Below are 20,191 nucleotides of genomic sequence, written 5' to 3'. Positions count from 1 at the left end.
CGACATAAATCACAGCAGGATCCTCTATGACCCACCTCCCAGAATATTGGAAATAAAAGCAAAAATAAATAGGACCTAATTAAACTTAAAAGCTTCTGCACAACAAAGGAAACTATAAGCAAGGTGAAAAGACAGCCTTCAGAATGGGAGAAAATAATAGCAAATGAAGCAACTGACAAACAACTAATCTCAAAAATATACAAGCAACTCCTGCAGCTCAATTCCAGAAAAATAAATGACCCAATCAAAAAATGGGCCAAAGAACTAAATAGACAATTCTCCAATGAAGACATACAGATGGCTAACAAACACATGAAAAGATGCTCAACATCACTCATTATCAGAGAAATGCAAATCAAAACCACAATGAGGTACCATTTCACACCAGTCAGAATGGCTGCCATCCAAAAGTCTACAAGCAATAAATGCTGGAGAGGGTGTAGAGAAAAGGGAACCCTCTTACACTGTTGGTGGGAATGCAAACTAGTACAGCCACTATGGGGAACAGTGTGGAGATTCCTTAAAAAACTGCCATATGACCCAGCAATCCCAGTGCTGGGCATACACACCGAGGAAACCAGAATTGAAAGAGACATGTGTACCCCAATGTTCATTATAGCACTGTTTATAATAGCCAGGACATGGAAGCAACCTAGATGTCCATCAGCAGATGAATGGATAAGAAAGCACTGGTACATATACACAATGGAGCATTACTCAGCCATTAAAAAGAATACATTTGAATCAGTTCTAATGAGGTGGATGAAACTGGAGCCTATCATACAGAGTGAAGTAAGCCAGAAAGAAAAACACCAATACAGTATAGTAATGCATACATATGGAATTTAGAAAGATGGTAACGATAACCCTGTATACGAGACAGCAAAAGAGATACAGATGTATAGAACAGTCTTTTGGACTCTGTGGGAGAGGGAGGGGGTGGGATGGTTTGGGAGAATGGCATTGAAACATGTATAAGATCATATATAAAACAAATCGCCAGCCCAAGTTTGATGCATGATACTGGCTGCTTGGGGCTGGTGCACAGGGACGACCCAGAGGGATGGTACGGGGAGGGAGGAGGGAGGGGGGTTCGGGATGGGGAATGCGTGTATACCTGTGGCGAATTCATGTTGATGTACAGCAAAACCAATACAATATTGTAAAGTAATTAACCTCCAATTAAAATAAATTTATATTTAAAAAAAACAAAAAATAAAAGAACTCCAAGGGGAAAAAAAATAATAAATGTTTTATAGAATTCTCCTGTGAATCTATCTGGTCCTGGGCTTTTGTTTTTTGGGAGGTTTTTGATCATATCTTCAATTTCAGTGCTTGTAATTGGGTTGTTCATAATTTTTGTTTCTTCCTGGTTCAGTCTTAGAAGATTGAACTTTTCTAAGAATCTGTCCATTTCTTCCAGGTTATCTATTTTATTGCCATATAGTTGTTTATAATAGTCTCTTACAATCCTTTGTATTTTTGCATTGTCTGTTGTAACCTCTCCTTTTTCATTTCTAGTTTTGTTGATTTGATTCTCCTCTCTTTTTTCTTGATGAATCTGGGTAAAGGCTTGTCAATTTTATCTTCTCAAAGAACCATCTTTTAGTTTTATTAATCTTTACTATTGTTTCTTTTATTTCTTTTTCATTTATTTCTGCTCAGATCTTTATGATTTCTTTCCTTCTACTAATTTTGGGGGTTTTTTGTTCTTCTTTTTCCAGTTGTTTTAGGTGTAAGTTTAGGTTGTCTATTCGATGTTTCTCTTGTTTCTTGAGGTAGGATTTTATTGATATAAACTTCCCTCTTAGAACTACTTTTGCTGTATCCCATAGGTTTTGAGTTGTCATGTTTTCATTGTTATTTGTTTCTAGAAATTTTTTGATTTCCCTTTTGATTTCGTCAGTAACCTGTTGGGTTTTTAGAAACGTGTTGTTTAATCTCCATGTGTTTGTGTTTCTTACAAAATGTTTTCTTGTAATTGATACCTAGTCTCATAGCATTGTGGTTGGAGAAGATGCTTGATACAATTTCAGTTTTCTTAAATTTACTGAGGTTTGATTTGTGACCCAAAATGTGTCTATCCTGGAGAATATTCCATGTGCACTTGAGAGGAAGGTGTATCCTTCTGCATTTGGATGGAATGTCTGAAGATATCAATGAGATCCATCTCATCTAATGTATCATTTAAGACTTGTGTTTCCTTATTAATTTTCTGTTTTGATGATCTATCCTTTGGTGTGAATGGGGTGTTAAAGTTTCCTACTATTATTATGTTACTGTCAATTTCTTCTTTTGTGTCCGTTAGTGTTTGTCTTATGTACTGAGGTGCTCCTATGTTGGGTGCATAGATATTTACAATTGTTACATCTTCCTCTTGGATTGATCCCTTGATCATTATGTAGTGTCCTTCCTTATCTCTTGTAATCTTCTTTATTTTAAGGTCTATTTTGTCCAATATGAAGATTGCTACTCCAGCTTTCTTGTGCTTGCCATTTGCATGGAATATATTTTTCCATCCTCTCACTTTCAGTCTATATGTGTCTTTAGGTCTGAAGTTTCTTGTAGACAGCATATATATGGGTCTTGTTTTTGTATCCATTCAGCCGGTCTGTGTCTTTTGGTTGGAGCATTTAATCTGTTTACATTTAAAGTAATTATTGATATATATGTTCCCATTGCCATTTTCTTAATTGTTTGGGGTTGATTTTGTAGATCTTTTTTCTTCTCTTGTATTTCTTGACTATATAAGCCCCTTTAACGTTTGTTGTAAAGATGGTTTGGTGGTACTGAATTCTCTTAACTTTTGCTTGTCTGAAAAGCATTTTATTTCTCCATTAATTTTGAATGAGATCCTTGTCAGGTACAGTAATCTTGGCTGTAGATTTTTTCCGTTCAGTACTTTAAATATATCCTGCCATTCCCTTCTGGCCTGCAGAGTTTCTGCTGAAAGATCAGCTGTTAAGTGTATGGCGTTTCCCTTGTATGTTACTTGTTGCTTCTCCCTTGCTGCTTTTAATATTCTTTCTTTGTGTTTAGTCTTTGTTAGTTTGATTAGTATGTGTCTAGGCGTGTTTCTCCTTGGGTTTATCCTGTATGGGACTCTTTGTGCCTCTTGGACTTGATTGACTATTTCCTTTTCCATTTTCGGGAAGTTTTCAACTATAATCTCTTCAAAAATCTTCTTATACCCTTTCTTTTTCTCTTCTTCTTCTGGGACCCCTATAATTCTAATGGTGTGTTTGATATTGTCCCAGAGGTCTCTGAAACTATCCTCAGTTCTTTTCATTTTTACTTTATTCTGCTCTTCAGAAGTTATTTCCACCATTTTATCTTCTAGCTCACTGATTCGTTCTGCTTCAGAAATCTATTGATTCTGTCTAGAGTATTTTTAATTTCAGTAATTGTGTTATTTGTCTCTGTATGTTTATTCTTTAATTCTTCTAGATCTTTGTTAATTGATTCTTGCATTTTCTCCATTCTACTTTCAAGGTTTTTGATCATCTTTACTATCATTATTTTTAAATGATTTTTCAGGTAGTTTACCTATTTCATCTTCATTTATTTGGACTTCTGTGTTTCTAGTTTGTTCCTTCATTTATGTAGTATTTCTCTGCCTTTTCATTATTTTTTTAACTTATTATGTTTGAGGCCTCCTTTTCCCACGCTTCAAAGTTGACTTGTTTCTTCCTTTTTGTGTCTGCCCTCCTAAGGTGGGTCCAGTGGTTTGTGTAAGCTTCCTATAGGGTGAGATTTGTGCTGAGTTATTTGTTTGTTTTTCCTCTGATGGGCAAGGCAAGCAAGTGAGGTGGTAATCCTGTCTGCTGATGACTGGATTTGTATTTTTGTTTTGTTTGTTGTTTAGATGAGGTGAACAACCTCATCTGGTGGTTGGGTGATGCCAGGTCTTGTATTCATTTTTTTTTTTTTTAATTAAAAAATAAAAAAATTTCTCGGCGCCGCTCCTCACACTCCTCACGCCGAACTTCACGGGCGGCCCTCGGCCCCCGGAGCACCCGCACTGCCACGGTCCTGGGAGGCGGGGTGTCCCACACGCACCCACAGCTGCCGGGAGCGGTGCCCACGACGGCCCGCCCGCGCTCCCAGGTCTTGTATTCAAATGGTTTCCTTTGTGTGAGTTCTCACCGTTTGATACCCCCTAGGTTTAGTTCTCTGGTAGTCTAGAGTCTTGGAGTTAGTGCTCCCACTCCAAAGGCTCAGGGCTTGATCTCTGGTCAGGAATGAAGATTCCACAAGTGGTTTGTTATGGCATTAAGTGAAATTAAAACAAATATCCAAAAATTAGAAACCAAAGATGTATCCCAGACAAACTGCAGTTACAAAATCAGGCAAATAATAATTAAAATAATGGAATATACACATATACATATACACCCATGACCAAAATCAAAACCGTCCAACAAAAATAAAGTACAATAGATTGATCTGGCAAACAAAGGAAACCAAAATTTATATCTACAAGTTAAGAACAAAACTAACTAAAGCACAAACTGGACAACTAAACTAAAGCAAGGTGCCAATTGGAGAATAAAGCAATGAAAATAAAGCTAACAAAATGTTGAGAGGAAAGGAAAGAAAGAAAAGAAAGAAAGAATAGATTTGCAAAGTTAAATAGAGGTAGATGTAGAAGATTTATATACATTAAAGATTAACTGCAAGGGGCAAAGAACAGTAGGAAAAGCAAATGAATAAATGTAGAAAAATAATAATAGGTTTAAAAAATTAAAATTAAAAAAAGAGAAAAGATGCAAAAGAAAAAAAAAAAAAAGGAAAGCTCCACAGAACTGCAAAAGCCCAACATAGAGGCAGAGGTTTATAACAGCTATAAAATATGTGACTGAGGAAAAAAAAAAAACCCTCGAAAGCTTAATTAGATTTCATAGTGCCAATAAAATCGACAACTACAACAGAGGGGGGGGAAATGAAAAGAGAAAAAATCCAAAAGAATTGACAGAACAAGTCAAAACATGAGTTTTTCTTGAGTCCCTGCTGTCAGAGTCCTTTCCCGCACTGGGAGTCACAGTCCGCCTCACCTCCCTAGGATGCCTTCCAACATTGTGCCAATCTCTGGACCTGCTGTGAGGGCAGCTCAGATTCTAATCTGGTCCTTCTCCTATGTGTTCTTGCCTCCAGTGTCCACAGCTGTCAAAACTAGTGCGTTTTCTTTTGTAGGAGCTCTCAGTGATCTTTTATATATTCCATAGACACAGAATCTGCCTAGTTGATTGTGTGGATTTAATCTGCAACTTGTACAGCTGGTGGGAAGGCTTTGAGTCTTCTTCCTTAGCCACACTGCCCCTGGGTTTCAATGGTAGTTTTATTGCCACCTCTGCATGTGGGTCGTCCACTGGGGTTTGCTCCTGAGGCTGCTGTGGAGGACTTGGGTCTGCCCCAGTGAGGGCCAGAGGTGTGGAGGTGGTGCAGCTGCTTGGGTTGCAGGGGTTCTGACAGCACCAGGTACTCAAGGGAGTTGGCAGCTAGGGCAGCAGGAAATATAGTGCTCTAGAAGGGTATTGCAACCAGTATTGGCCAGTACGCTCTAGATTCTTGCCTGGAGAACCCCGCCTCCCTGACAGAGTAGCCTGGCAGGCCACAGTTCACAGGGTCGCAAAGAGTTGGACACGACCGAAGCGATCCTGTGTGCATAGACACAAGAGTTTTTCTGCCTGTGGCAGCTCTGTCCCAGTGAGAGTTGAGCGTGAAGGTGGTGCAGCAACTTGGCTTGTGGGGACCCTGGTGGTGCCAGGTGTGCAGGGACACGGACTGCCTCTGCCACAGGAGATATGGCCCTATCAGAATCTTTTTTCAAGCCTCTTGTAGCTGGCAATCAGAAGGGCTCTTTGGCCAGTCTTTCTCTGTGCTCTGCTTGTTCAGGCACTTAGATGGCTCCCTTGCCTGGGGTGCTTCTCTGTTGTTCAACAGGTCAGGCACATAGAGGAACCCCCCTAGCTGGGGTCCTACTGTGTAGATTGGCACACCAGACACTTAAAGGGGCACCCTGGCTGGGGTCCTACACTGTAGTTCAGCGTGTCAGGCATTTGACAGGCCAGTCTCTCTATTATTCAGCTGCTGATGCTGGTGTGTGGGGAGAGAGAGGCTATGGTGATGGTTCCATCCTCTGCGCATGACTCAGCAGTATCGCCTTGCTTCCATGGCTGCCTGGCTTTCCTCCACAGCCATTTCCCACCACAATCTCCTCCCTCACCTCCCCTCACTCCATGTCTCCACAATCAACAGCAGCCCTCGCCCTGGGATTGCTCCACAATCCCTAAACTCCAGCTTCCAGCCTCTGCATCTTCTAGGGGACCTGCATCCCTGTCTGGGGTATGTATGGCTGTGGCAAGGACTGTCTGATTCTCATTCCATTTAGGCTGCCACAGATCAGCTGTTTCACTCACAACCTTAAACGTTTCTCCTCTGACTCAAACAGTTGCCCCGATGTGGGGCTGGGACCCCTGCCCCCTGCTTCATTTCCCCCACCTGCTAAGGGCAGGTAAGGGCAGGTCCAGTCTTACTAACTGTAAGGTCCGGAGTTAGAGTAGGCGAGGTTCAGAAAAAGAACGAGACTGGCACTCTAAGGGAACAGATCACCTTTAATGAGGCCAGAAGGGGCAGCAGTCAGATTAGCGAGCTGCTGCCACTCCAGTACTCTTGCCTGGAAAATCCCATGGATGGAGGAGCCTGGTAGGCTGCAGTCCATGGGGTCGCTAAGAGTCGGACATGACTGAGCGACTTCACTTTCACTTTTCACTTTCATGCCTTGGAGAAGGAAATGGCAACCCACTCCAGTGTTCTTGCCTGGAGAATCCCAGGGACAGAGGAGCCTGGTAGGAGGCCGTCTGTGGGGTCGCACAGAGTTGGACACGACTGAAGCGACTTAGCAGCAGCAGCATAGAACTTGTGGAGAAGGAGATGGCAACCCACTCCAGTATTCTTGCCTAGAGAATCCCAGCGACAGAGGAGCCTGGTGGGCTGCCGTCTGTGGGGTCGCACAGAGTCAGACACGACTGAAGCGACTTAGCATGCATGAATGCACTTATCTAAGAAAAGAGTAAGTATATATAGGCATGTATGTAGAAAGCTACTGTCTTAAGGGGGCCTGTTCTTCTCCAAGGTTGCTGGGAGTAGTTATCTCTTAAACAGCTGGGGCAAGGAGTTCTGGAGATCGGCCAGAGGCTGGGCCAGCTTGGAGCTGGGTGTAATCAACCTAATGTCTATTTTTCATTTGGGTAAGAGAGTTCTTTGTTTTGCCTAGAATGGTGGGGAGGACCTGGAGGGGAGTTTTAACTCCAGGCTACCTTGAGCCATGCAACTTTCCTTCACTAACACTCCAGTTTTTTCCCCCTAGTTTCTTCATCTTACTGAGTTTTGCATGGTTCTAAAATTTGTATGCAGGCCAGGAAGCAACAGTTAAAACTGGACATGAAACAACAGACTGGTTCCAAATAGGAAAAGGAGTACATCAAGGCTGTATATTGTCACCCTGTTTATTTAACTTATATGCAGAATTTAACTTATCATGCGAAATGCTGGGCTGGAAGAAGTACAAGCTGGAATCAAGATTGCCGGGAGAAATATCAGTAACCTCAGATATGCAGATGACACCACCCTTATGGCAGAAAGTGAAGAGGAACTAAAAAGCCTCTTGATGAAGGTGAAAGAGGAGAGTGAAAAAGTTGGCTTAAAACTCAACATTCAGAAAACAAAGATCATGGCATCTGGTCCCATCAGTTCATGGGAAATAGATGGGGAAACAGTGGAAACAGTGTCAGACTTTATTTTTTTGGGCTCCAAAATCACTGCAAATGGTGACTGCAGCCATGAAATTAAAAGACACTTACTCCTCAGAAGAAAAGTTATGAACAACCTAGATAGCATATTGAAAAGCAGAGACATTACTTTGCTAACAAAGGTTCGTCTAGTCAAGGCTATGGTTTTTCCAGTGGTCATGTATTGATATGAGAGTTGGACTGTGAAGAAGGCTGAGTGCCGAAGAATTGATGCTTTTGAACTGTGGTGTTGGAGAAGACTCTTGAGAGTCCCTTGGACTGCAAGGAGATCCAACCAGTCCATTCTGCAGGAGATCAGCCCTGGGATTTCTTTGGAAGGAATGATGCTAAAGCTGAAACTCCAGAACTTTGGCCACCTCATGTGAAGAGTTGACTCATTGGAAAAGACTCTGATGCTGGGAGGGATTGGGGGCAGGAGGAGAAGGGGATGACAGAGGATGAGATGGCTGGATGGCATCACTGACTCGATGGACGTGAGTCTGAGTGAACTCCGGGAGATGGTGATGGACAGGGAGGCCTGGCGTGCTGCAATTCATGGGGTCTCAAAGAGTCGGACATGCCTGAGCGACTGAACTGAACTCAACTGATATATTCTTTTCCTCTTGTCAGGTACTCCTGTCCACTCTCAGCTGGTGTTCTGAAGGCACTTTTGTGTCTGAAGGTGTATTCCTGATGTATCCATGGAGATGTACTCCATGCCCACCTATTCCTCTGCCATTTTGTTCTCTCTGGAGAGTGGTCTTTTGGGGCGCAGGCCTTGAGTGGGTGTTGGAGGCTCACGGAAACATGTGCTTTGATTGCCTTCATTAAGGTCCGGATTCCTCCACCTCTTTGCTTAGTCCGCCAGGAACAGTGCCAGTCAGTGAATAAGGTCCTAACTGTCAGACCTTTCATACACTGAAAAGATGGTACAGTGAAAGAGTTGATCCCAGGCTTCTCCCATTTTCCATTGTTTTGTTTGTTTGTTTTCATCACAGACCCATCGTTCAGAAGAACTGCTTGCTGGGAGCTTGTGATGCGTGTTGGCGTGCAGGCCCTTGGAAGCCCTGCACCACAGCCTGTGGCCGAGGCTTCCAGTCTCGGAAAGTTGACTGTGTCCACCCAGGGAGCTGCAAGCCGGTGACTAAGACACGCTGTGCACCCGGGAAGAAACCCGCTTCCTGGCAGCACTGCCTGGGGCCTTCCTGTGACAGTACGTACCCCTCACAGGTATCACAGCTGCCCCCAAACCTCGTCCTAACCTGACCTCAGGGAGCCAGGCTTGTCAGGGTGTCGTCCACAGGGCCATTCTGAACGGGTGTGGGATCTTGGGATGTTGGGGGAGTAGCTGCTTTGATGTGGGTGTGGCTCGGTGTGTTCTTTAGAGAAAAACCAGTTGAGGGAGTAGGGTGGCCACACCGATCACCTCTCCACAGAATCCCTCCTGCCTGGAGACTCAGCCCCTCTGCCAGGGCTTCCCTGGATGGGGTTGGGCAGGCATGCCAGTGTCCTGAAGTTCTATGTGAAATAGAATCATGTATGTATTTTTCTAGAAAGCAGGTCCATAGCTTTCCCAGGGTCCATGATGCCCCCAAAGCTAGTGAGAGGAGCAGGTGGCCTGAGGAATCTGAAGTCCCCACAGGGCAGCGAGAAGCCACCTGGCCCAGCTAAGAAGTGGGTCCAGGGCCCTTTTTTAAAAAAATGTTATTTATCTCTTATTTTTGGCTGCACTGGGTCTTCGTTGCTGCACAGGCTTTTTCTCTGTAGCTGTGATGAGTTGGACCTACTCTCCAGTTGCAGTGCACAGACTTCTCATTGAAATATCTTCTCTGGTTTCGGAGCATGGGCTCTAGGGTATGGGGGCTCAGTGGTTGTCACTCCCAGTCACTAGAGCATAGGCCCATGTGGTTCACAGGCTTAGTTACCCCATGGCATGTGGGATCTTCCCGGACCAGGGATTGAACCCTGTATCTCCTGCATTGTCAGGCAGATTCTCATCCACTGAGCCACCAGGGAAGCCCTCAGGGCACTTCTGACTCTAGTGCAGAGCAATGACCCTAACCCAAGCCTAGTTACTTTGCTTCACTCTGATCTCGGTTTCTACTTTTCATAAAACTCTAGGTCTCTAATGAGCTCCATGTTAAATGGATATATATATATATTTTTTTTTTCAGGAGACTGCACAGACACAACTCACTACTGTACGTTTGTAAAGCATCTTCATTTGTGTTCGCTAGACCGCTACAAACGAAGGTGCTGTCAGTCGTGTCAAGAAGGATAAAACTTTGTGGGGGTCATTATGCTGCTGTGAAGGTAAAACAAAAATGTAAAAACTCTTTTTTCCCCCATGTAGCTTGATCCAAAACATGTGTAATACTTCTCTAAAAGTCTCTCGATTCTACGATCAAACCAAAGTCGATGCAAACTCACCACTGTTAACATTGGATGCTGTCATGTCCCCATGACTGGTTTTTAATTCCAACTCTTTTAAGTGATATATTCCAGGACTAACATAAAATCCCGTAAGTAGCAGGCACGCCTTTGCACTTGGGACCTCGGGAGACCCCCAAGGTCACCAGTGCACTGTCACTGGCTGCCTCTTCCTGTTGTTTGTAGACAAGCACAGAGTGGGACATCCTGAAGACTTGGCAAACACAGCAGCTGGTGGCTTCTCTCAGTTCTAGGGTTGCAGCAGGTTGATAAGGCATCTACGTTTTAGAAGCTCTGGCCACTAGTCGTTAAGATGTTGGCTCTGATGGCATTTCTATGGATTATAACGTGTCATCTGTGAGAGAGAGTCACTCTGGACAGGCTTGTAACCCTGACTGACCCAGAGGTCCTGGGGGGAATGGCACCTTGTCCTCGCTCTTAAGAGAACCTGTGGAAGGAAACACAGAGTAAACGTGGCTGCCGTTTCACAACTGTGGAAGGAAATGTGTGAGCGAATGAGGGATCTTAGAATTCAAAGGAGAGGGGAAGTCCACCTTGTCTACTGATTTTGAAGTATATTCAAAGCGTCCTTTTAAGAGCTGTGAATGAGACTTTTCTAAGCACTATTCTCTTGCACACAAACAGAAAATCAAAGTCTTATAAGACCTAATTTATGCAGAAAGTAATATTCCTAAGGATTTTTATTTTGGAAAAACTGTAAGAAAGTAATGTAACTATGAAACATGATAGCTGACCAGAGTCATTTATAGTAAATAACTGTTTTAGTTTGAACTGATTTTTCGGTGAATCCAAAGTGAATTAGGGTTGAGCTGTAATGTACAGTTAGGATGAGGGGTTAGAGTTGGGGTTTGGTGAGTAAGTTTAGGGTTGGTTTTAGTTTCAGGGTTGGGTTAGTTGAGAGTGGAAGTTAAGTTGGGGTTGAGGCTGGAGTTGACTTTATGGATTAGGGTTAGGTCAGAGTTGGTGTGGGTTTGGGTTTGGGGTCAGTGATGGTGTCAGGGTGAAGATGAAGTTTGGAGTGAATGTTATATGTTCTAAAGCTGGGGCTCTTTCCTTCCATCTTACCAGTTACGGCATTAGTTGGCACCCAGCCCCAAATAAGTGGTCATACATCTTTCTTTGGGGTTACAGCTGCCTGCAGCCTGTGGCAGCAGAGTCTGCTGAGGCAGGTGTGCTGGCCCTAGTCCCTGGTCACACGTAAGTGAACAGTGGGCTCTGGCTTTGGGTGTGTCTAGACAAGCGTGCTGAGTCCCTGCCGTATCCTGAGCACTGCAGCTCTTGTCGTCACTGCAGCCTCACTGACACCAGGATGAGAGCTACTATACTGGAGGGTGTGGCAGTGGGAGTGGGTACAGGGAGGTGACGAGGACACGCCAGCCCCTGAGTTGTTCATCACCAATCACACTTGATTGCTGGAGGTTTTGAGTTAAAAGAGAGAGCATTTGTACAATACTCTTTGTATATATTTTTATATGACTTATAGGTGCAATATTTTATTTTGTACAGTATGTAATAAAGATATGGGACATATATTTTTCTTAGCAACAAAATTTCCTATTAAATTTCTTCATCTTTGTAGTTAAAGTGACTATTTTTCATGTGCTGGTGTACCATTTGTCTTTGATATCATTCAAATGACATTGCTGTGTACTGTATTTTACTACTGTTTCTATCACATAAGAGTTCTGTCATGATTCTGACTAGTAATTCAAAAATAAATGTACTTTGATTATTCAGTGGCATGGCCTGGGGTAATGTCACCTTGGCGGCATTTCTGTGGGTCCAGGTGGGCTGGACCCTGGTGGGCTCAGTGCTCTGGGCTGAACTTGGGAGCGTGGGTTACAGGACTCAGAAAAGAACACACAGAGATCCACTCTCACTCCCTTGTCCTGGACGCTTACTTCCTGTGAATCACAGCTGAGAGAATGTCAAGGGGGGAAAGAAGCTCCAAGTGTGTGACCTGGAGCAGGAATGGAGGTGGGTGGTAGGTGGTAAAGCAGCAGCACAGAACTAACACCCATTTGGTTTTGGTGAGTAACCGCTCCCAATACCATCCAGCTCTTATACAGTTGATGGGTTTGAACTGCTTGGGTCCCCTTACACACAGATTTCTATGACTGGTAAATACTACACTATACAGGGCCAGATAAAAAAACTCATGGATGCGGAACGGTGAACACAGAGGAACTGAGCGTACCAGAGGGTCAACTGCAGGTTATACATGGATTTTCCGTGGCAGGGAAGGCTGGTGCCTCAACCCCCCACCGCCCAACCCCAAACCATTGTTTAAGGCTCAACTGTATAGCGCTTCAAGATTAGCAGTGAGTCTTTCTACAGGAAATTCATGTTGTGGGAATTGAAATTCCCCCTGGAGTTTCCAAGGTCACATGAGATAAGCAATGGAGCATGGCAGGTGTTTCAACAGTGTACTGATACTTCCTTTTCTTTTTTTTTTCCTTCATTCTTTCCCTCCTTCCATCCCTTCTTCCTCCTACTTTCCATCCTTCCATATATATACATATAGATATAGGTATTGTGCACACATATCTCCTGTATCTATGAATTCACACTGAATTAAGTCTTGGATACCAGTCCAGCACCATAAGGGTCATGATTATAGTAAAGGTATAGTATGATTATACCTTTTTCTCTCTCTCTCTCTTTTTTTTTTTTTTTTTTGCCAATTTCTTTCTCTGACAGGGAGGGAGCCTGGCTCTGATTATCAGCAGTGGATTTTCTTGGTGACTCTAGTATACACATCAAGTAGTCCCAGAACTGATGATGCATACACCCTGCAAAAGGAAAAAATATGCCCAGTGTGGGTACAGCGTTCTTTCTGTCTGTTTCCTTAGAGCCTTCAGTCAGAACCCTCTTCCAGGGTGACTCAGGTCACCCTCTTTCTTCTTGGCCCCTTCAGTGCGGTTATGGCATTCATCTGCTGTACAGTTATACTCTTGTCACAGCTTACGTGCCTTCTTGGGTTCTCCCCACCTCCTGGGTGATGGTTATCATTTGACATGCAGTCAAGTTGGCTCTGTGGTTTACACTTCTCAGGTGTGTGTGTGTGCGTGTGTGTGTGCGTGCATGTGCACTCTTTAGTGTCTGACTCTTTACAGACCCAATGGATAGTAACCCACCAAGCTCCTCTGTCCATGGAATTCTCCAGGCAAGAATACTGGAGTGGGTAGCCATTTCCTTCTCCAGGATCTTCCCAGCCCAGGGATTGAAACTTCATCTCATAAATCTCCTGCCTTGGCAGGTGGATTCTTGAGCACTGGCACCACCTGGGAAGCCCCTATAGTTCTTATAGTTTTAACAAATACAGTGGTTTTCAGCCACCACCACGTTTTCTCACCTAACAGCTCCATTACCCCCCAGATTCCTTTATCTTCCTTTTTGGTAATCAGTAATTTCTCCATCCCAACCAGCCCCCTGGCAATTACTGATATATTTTCTGTCCCTACAATTTTACCTTTTCCAGAACTTCATGCAAGTGTGATCATACATTATGTGGCCTTTGAGGCCCAGCTTCTTTCACTGACCAAAACACCTTTAAGATTCATGCATAATATTGGGCAAATCAACAATTTGTTCCTTGAATTGAGTCCATCTGAGTATACTAGAGATGTGTGTCATTTTTCCATATGATAGATGGGAAAAATGACACACATCTCTAGTATGACACACATCTCTTGTATGCTCAAGCAGACGCAGCTTGAGACTCAATTGTACAAATGTTATACGATTATATGAGTAAAGTTTATAAATGTGTAAACTTTTGTGTAAAACAAGTTTTCATTCTTCTTTGATAAACACCTGGGAGTGGATTTGCTGGCTATATGATACGTGCATGTTTAGAAGAAACTGTCAAACTGTTTTCCACCAGTGACATACAGATGTTCCAGCTGCTCACATCCTCATCAGTACTGGAAACTGTCATGTGTCTGTATTGTATATGCGTTGGCTTCCCCAGATGGCACCAGTGGTAAAGAAGCTGCCTGCCAATGTAGGAGACATAAGAGATGCAGGTTCATTGCCTGGGTTGGGAAGATCCCCTGGAGGAGGGTATGGCAACCCACTCCAGTATTCTTGCCTGGAAAACCCCATGGGCAGAGGAGCCTGGCAGGCCATAGTCCATGGGGTCACAAAGACTTGGACATGACTGAGTGACTAAGAATGCATGCAGTCCAATGGTTACAACTTTGCGGTACGAGTTTGATCCCTGGTCAGAGAACTAAGATCCCACATGCCATGAGGCCAAAACACCAAAACATAAAACAAATATTGTAACAAATCAAACCCCATCCATCAGGTCCCTCCCCACAGGAGACAGGAGAGAGCCCAACTCCTGCAGGACATTCAGGAAACTTATCTGCACAGGGACCTGACCACACTGAACACTGGCTAGTTCAGGGCACTTACTATTCTATCCTAAGCTTCCAGGTCATGATTACAGGGACCAAAAGTTCTTCTTGGCCCTTCTGTAAATGTGCAGTATCGTCAGTGCAAGAGGATAATACCCTCTTTTTGCACTTCTGCCCTGCAGTGCAGCAATTCTTGCTCTTCAGAATGATCGTGCTAATTCTTCAGTCATTAACTCCAACTGCTACATGGTACACACTTCTCTAACTGGAGAGGATGCAAAACAGAGGGCGATACATCTTTCTGGAGAAATAAAGTTAATGAAAACTATGAAGAACCAGAGTTGGCAAAAACTATCCCCTCCACCACTAACATGGAAGGGGAGAGTGTGGGGGGAGGGGGACATGCCCCGGGGGACAGTCCAGTCTGTGAAGTTTCACCCAGTGGCAGAGGAGGGGCAGCTGAGTCAGGGTGGCGTCTCTTCTGGTCCCCAGGCCGCTCCAGACCATCCTCTCAGCTGGCCAGGGCTCCTGAAGGCCGTGGAGGTGCTGGACTTGAATCCCATAGTCCACTTGACTGGGTCCCAGGGGGCTTGGCAGGGCTCTTTTTGTCTTGGTCAGTCATCATGGGTTGTTTCTGGGCCTACTTTACTTGTGCGGGTTTTGCTGGGCAGCCCACAACAACGTTCTTATAAACCTCCATATTCTCCCAGCCACGCCCCTCTTTTTCTTGCTGAGGCCAGAGGGAGTGGCTGGGGAGTGGGACTGCCCAGCTTGGTAGGAGCGTCCAGCAGTGTTGGCCACACTCAGGGGGTAGTGGGTTCCCTCTGGGGCTTTGCTGCTGGTGTCACAGGTGTTGCTGGTATCATGGGTGTCACTGGTGTTGGGGGTGCTGCAGGTGCCACGATGCCCATGGGTGCCTTGGGTGCGGTGGGTGTCGGGGTGCCATGACTGTCGCTGGTGCCTCGGATGCCATAGATGCCTCTGTTGGAGAGTGAGGCCCCAGAGTCACACGAGGAAGATGGGATGGGTAGGGGAGTGGTAGGATTGGTGATCTTGTCTTTTGAATTGTCGGTTGTATCCAGCATCCCAATGGTCTCCTCTGGAAATAGCCAGGCTGGTATGAAGGTGGACACCTCAGGGCTTGGAGGCTGGAGTTTTGGGTGCTGGAGTTCTTCATAGCAAGGTAGGGGTTCACAAGGATGGTACAGGACCCCACCCTGCGTCTATTCAAGCTTAGGCTTTCTGAGCTCTGGCTCTTGGCCCACCTTGAGCCCAGAGACATCCACACCGACACCAACAAGTCCTCTTCACAGAGTAGCTGGAGTGGCTCCTCCTGGCCTATCTTGACCCATGGATGCTGCCAAAGATGAGGTCAACTAGCTCTGTTTGTCGGATTGAGGGTCAGCATGCTTGCTATTAATGTTCTTATTTCATATGATAGGTAGTCGGGCACATGATAATGCCCTGTGAGCACACTCTGCCTCAGCTTCCGGAAATTTTGTCCTTGGAACAGATGGGACCTGGTCACCATGACATACAGGATGACATCAAGGCTCCACACATCTATCTACAGCTACAGATTCAATATCAGACTTGAGAATAAAGATCCTTGGTACTTAGGATAAAAAGGAAAATCAGAAGTGCATGAATCACAGGGAACTAGTACTGCTGATATCTGCTCCTTGTAGCTTAAAATGAATGAATTGCAGAAGGACACACAGAAGTTGCTGACTGACCTCATGTTTTATTATATCTACTCTAAATGGCAACCCACTCCAGTGTTATTGCCTGGAGAATCCCAGGGACAGGGGAGCCTGGTGGGCTGCCGTCTATGGGGTCACACAGAGTCAGACACAACTAAAGTGACTTAGCAGCAGCAGCAGCAGCAGCAGCATAGGAACAGTAAAGGCTACATCATTTCAGTCTTTTAAATCTTTAGCTAGTGTCTTTGATTTTCAGGTTATGTCATGTAGAATGTAACTCTGCAAATAGAGATTCTAGAGATGTGGATGCAGGGAGAGCATAGAAGGAGAAAATCATGTTGAGTCACCATTCAACAAGCCAGCTCATGTTATTTATGAGATAATTACCTAGGGGTATTTAAGTGATACCGTTTTCTCTTCTTTTCGACACAATGCTACCATCCTTACAAGCACCTTCGTCCATTCATTCAACATTCATCTTAGTCTGTTTGCACTACCATAACAACGTAGCACAGACCAGCATGGAGGGGGTGGCTTATAAACAACAGGCATTTATTTCTTGCAGTTCTGGAGGCAGGGACATCCAAGATCAAGGTAGGGCCAGATCTGATGTCTGAGGAGGGCCAGCTTCCTGGTTCACAGACAGTCATCTTTTTGCTGTGTCCTCTTATGGCCAAAGGGATAAAGGGGCTCCCTGGGGCTTCTTTCATTAGGGCACTAATCTCATTCATGAGGGCTCCGCCTATGTGACCTAATTACTTCCCAATGCCCCCACCTCCTGCATGTTAGGATGTGACACATAAATTTTAGAGAGACGCAAACATTCAGACACAAACATAGCCATGTTCAACAAATATTTGCCCAGTGCATGCTTGCTTTTGCCAGAGCTGGGAATACGTAGATGACCTAGCCCTTGAGAAGCCCATAGTCTAGAGAAGGAGATGCTCATGTGAACAGATATTTGAAGCAGAGTGACAAGCGCTGTAACGGTTGTTTGTTGTTCAGCCGCTAAGTCATGTCTGACACTTTGCGACCCTGTGGACTGCAGCATGCCACACTTCCCTGTCCTTCACTATCTCCTGGAGTTTGCTCAAATTCATGTCCATTGAGTCGGTGATGCTATCTAACCATCTCATCCCTCATCCTCTGCCACCTCCTTTGCCTTTTGCCTTCAATCTTTCCCAGCATCAGGCTCTTTTTCAGTGAGTCAGCTCCAAAGGACACAGTAGCTCTGAGGAGGGGTCCCTAATGCTCTCTGGAGAAGCCAACCAGGTTTTCACATAAGTCAGGATGTTGCTCTGGGAGGAGGAAGAAGAATGTTCCAGGCAGAGAAATCAGGATGTGCAAAGGCAGAGAGAAGTTCCATGTGGGATGGAACATGGAAATCAAATGAATGCCTTCAAATCAGTTAATTAAAAGATTGGATACTCATGAGGCTGAAATTGCTGGTAAAGGTGACATCTTTGGAATATTTAAAACTTTGATTTATTGAAACTGCCTACATTGTTCTACCACCTCCTGCACACACACACATGCACCACACACACGCACACACGCACCACAGACACACACACACGCACCACACACACACACGTGTACATTGTGAAATATGCCAAGCCTTCAGTGGCTAGCATTTCAAAGAAATTCATTTGTCACCTTAACAAATACTGGCTGAGCACCTAAGTATATAATGTGTCTAGTCTCAAGGATTTGGCATTCCAGTCAGAGAGATGGATAATAAACCAATAAACAAATAAGTGTACAGGATATTTCTCTGTGGAAAGTGCTATGAAGAAAAGGAAGTAGGATGGTGAGCCCAGTGGTGATTGCGCATCACTACTTTAGCCTTCTGAGGAGGTGATACGTGAGTCCAGACCTAAAGGATGTGGTGGAGCCATCCATCCCAAGAGGTAAGGAAAGAGCATTTCTGGCAGCGGGAACAGTAAGTGCGAGGACTCTAAAGTGAGCACAGGCTTTGCGTGGTCAAGGAACAGAAAGAAGATTCATGTGGTGAGGGTTCAGTGGGGTAGAAGGAGAGGTGTGTGAGATGAAGCTGGAGAGCTTCTGAGGACCAAATCATTCAAGCCTTGAAGGTCAAGGTAAAGACTGGAGTTTTATTCCCAAAATATGAGAAGCCATTGAGGAGTTCTGTATGGGAGGAAATAATGATCTACTTTTTCAATTCATTTGTGTCAAAAATCATTCATCATAAAATGAAAAAAAATCAAATTGGACCTCATCAAAAATGTGCTAATCAAAGGCACTATTAAGAATATGAACACATAAGCCTTAGACTGGGAGAAAGATTGGCAGTCCTGTGTCTGATAAAGAACTTATGTCCAGAATATATGAGGAACTATTACAGTTTAACAATGAACTCTCCCCTTCCTGAGAAAAACAATGGCAAAAGACCTGAAGTTCACACAAAAAAAGACTGACAGATGGAATCAGGAAAATGAAAATTGAAAGCACGATGAGATGCAGTATCACACCTACCAGAAGAGTAAAAACCAACTGATAACGTAAACTTTTTGGCATCAAAAGAAATTCCCAATGCACTGCAGATAGATGGATAAAATGGGACAACCACATTGGAAAACTATGTGGCAGCTTCTAATAAACTTAAGCACATACCTACCCTTGACCCAACAATTCCATTCACAGGTATTTACCCGAGAAAAATGAAAACATGTTCACACACACATACACACACACACAAATACAAGCATGTTCTTTGCAGTCTTTACTCCATAATGACCATCAATAGGAGAATGGATAAACAAACCATGGTATATTCATACAACAGAGTAGTATTCAGCAATAAAAAAGAATGAATTACTGATATACATAACAATATGGGTGAATCTCAAAAACATTATGTTAGAGATCAGGGGGGCAGTCCTAAGATGGCAGAGGAATACGACGCGGAGACCACTTTCTCCCCGACAAATTCATGGTAAGAACATTTGAACGCTGAGTAAATTCCACAAAACAACTTCTGAATGCTGGCAGAGGACATCAGGCACCCAGAAAGGCAGCCCATTTTCTTCCAAAGGAGGTAGGACAAAATATAAAAGATAAAAAGAGAGACAAAAGAAGTAGGGATGAAGATCCCCCCAGAAAGGGAGTCTTTAAAAAGAAGTTTCCAAAGACCAGGAAACACTCTCAGTGGCGCGTCTGTGGCAAGCCTTGGAATCTCAGAGGGCAACATAACCGGGAGGAAAAATAAATAAATAATTAATTAAACCCCACAGATTACATGCTTAACGGCAACTCCCAGCAGCCCAAATGCTTGCATCTGCCACTAGCAGGGCTGGACAGGGAGGCGCATGCTGCATTGCTTAGGGTAAGGACTGGGCCTGAATGCTCTGAGGGCAATCTGAGGGAACTAACTTGAGATAGCAATCCACACTGTAGGATAGCTATCCTGCGAAAAGCCCTAACCTAAGATGCTGCCAGGCCCGCTCACAGAACAAAGGACTGAGCAGACCTAGCTGGCTGCAGATCGGCCCATCCCCTGCCGGAGACAGGCAGGCGAGGGCAGCCAGAGCCGGAAGGGGGCAATCGCAGCCCCAGAGAGGCATCCTCTACCAAACTGCAAGCAGGCTTTGTTGCTAACCAAGACTTCTAGGGATTCTGGATGGTCGACGTCCACCGGGAGGGTCACAGCCAGAGATCAGCTCCCCAGAAGAGAGACACGGCACACCTGAGAAGGTATGCCTGTTGTACACCCAGAAAACCAAGTGGCAGGTACGGGGGAGGCGATAAGTCACAGCCACTACCTGGGGGCGACAGCGCTCGCCAAGCACCTGGTCACCTGAGCTACTCGGACCTGGGAAGGGCACAAAACGCAGGCCCAACCAAGTCTGTGCCTCTGTGGAGT

The 20,191-nt window shown here is 44.5% G+C and overlaps 1 protein-coding gene across 6 annotated transcripts in view; it reads left to right on the top strand.

Annotated features, from left to right (window-relative positions):
- ADAMTSL3 (ADAMTS like 3) overlaps nt 1-11,977 on the top strand; it is a 408,215-nt gene extending 396,238 nt beyond the window's left edge. For 5 of the 6 annotated variants that reach the window (XM_059879284.1, XM_059879285.1, XM_024982349.2 and 2 more), the window contains 2 exons: nt 8,789-9,003; nt 9,965-11,977. In XM_059879284.1, coding sequence (XP_059735267.1) covers nt 8,789-9,003; nt 9,965-10,071 — 322 coding nt within the window. In that variant the 3' untranslated portion in view covers nt 10,072-11,977. Of the gene's footprint in view, nt 1-8,788; nt 9,021-9,964 lie in introns of all 6 variants that reach the window. The other variant, XM_024982346.2, reaches the window with a different exon arrangement.
- Nucleotides 11,978-20,191: the final 8,214 nt, after the last annotated feature.

This window comes from Bos taurus, chromosome 21 (genome assembly GCF_002263795.3).
Source record: "Bos taurus isolate L1 Dominette 01449 registration number 42190680 breed Hereford chromosome 21, ARS-UCD2.0, whole genome shotgun sequence".
Lineage (NCBI taxonomy): Eukaryota > Metazoa > Chordata > Mammalia > Artiodactyla > Bovidae > Bos > Bos taurus.
This window is presented reverse-complemented; position numbering and strand designations above follow the sequence as displayed.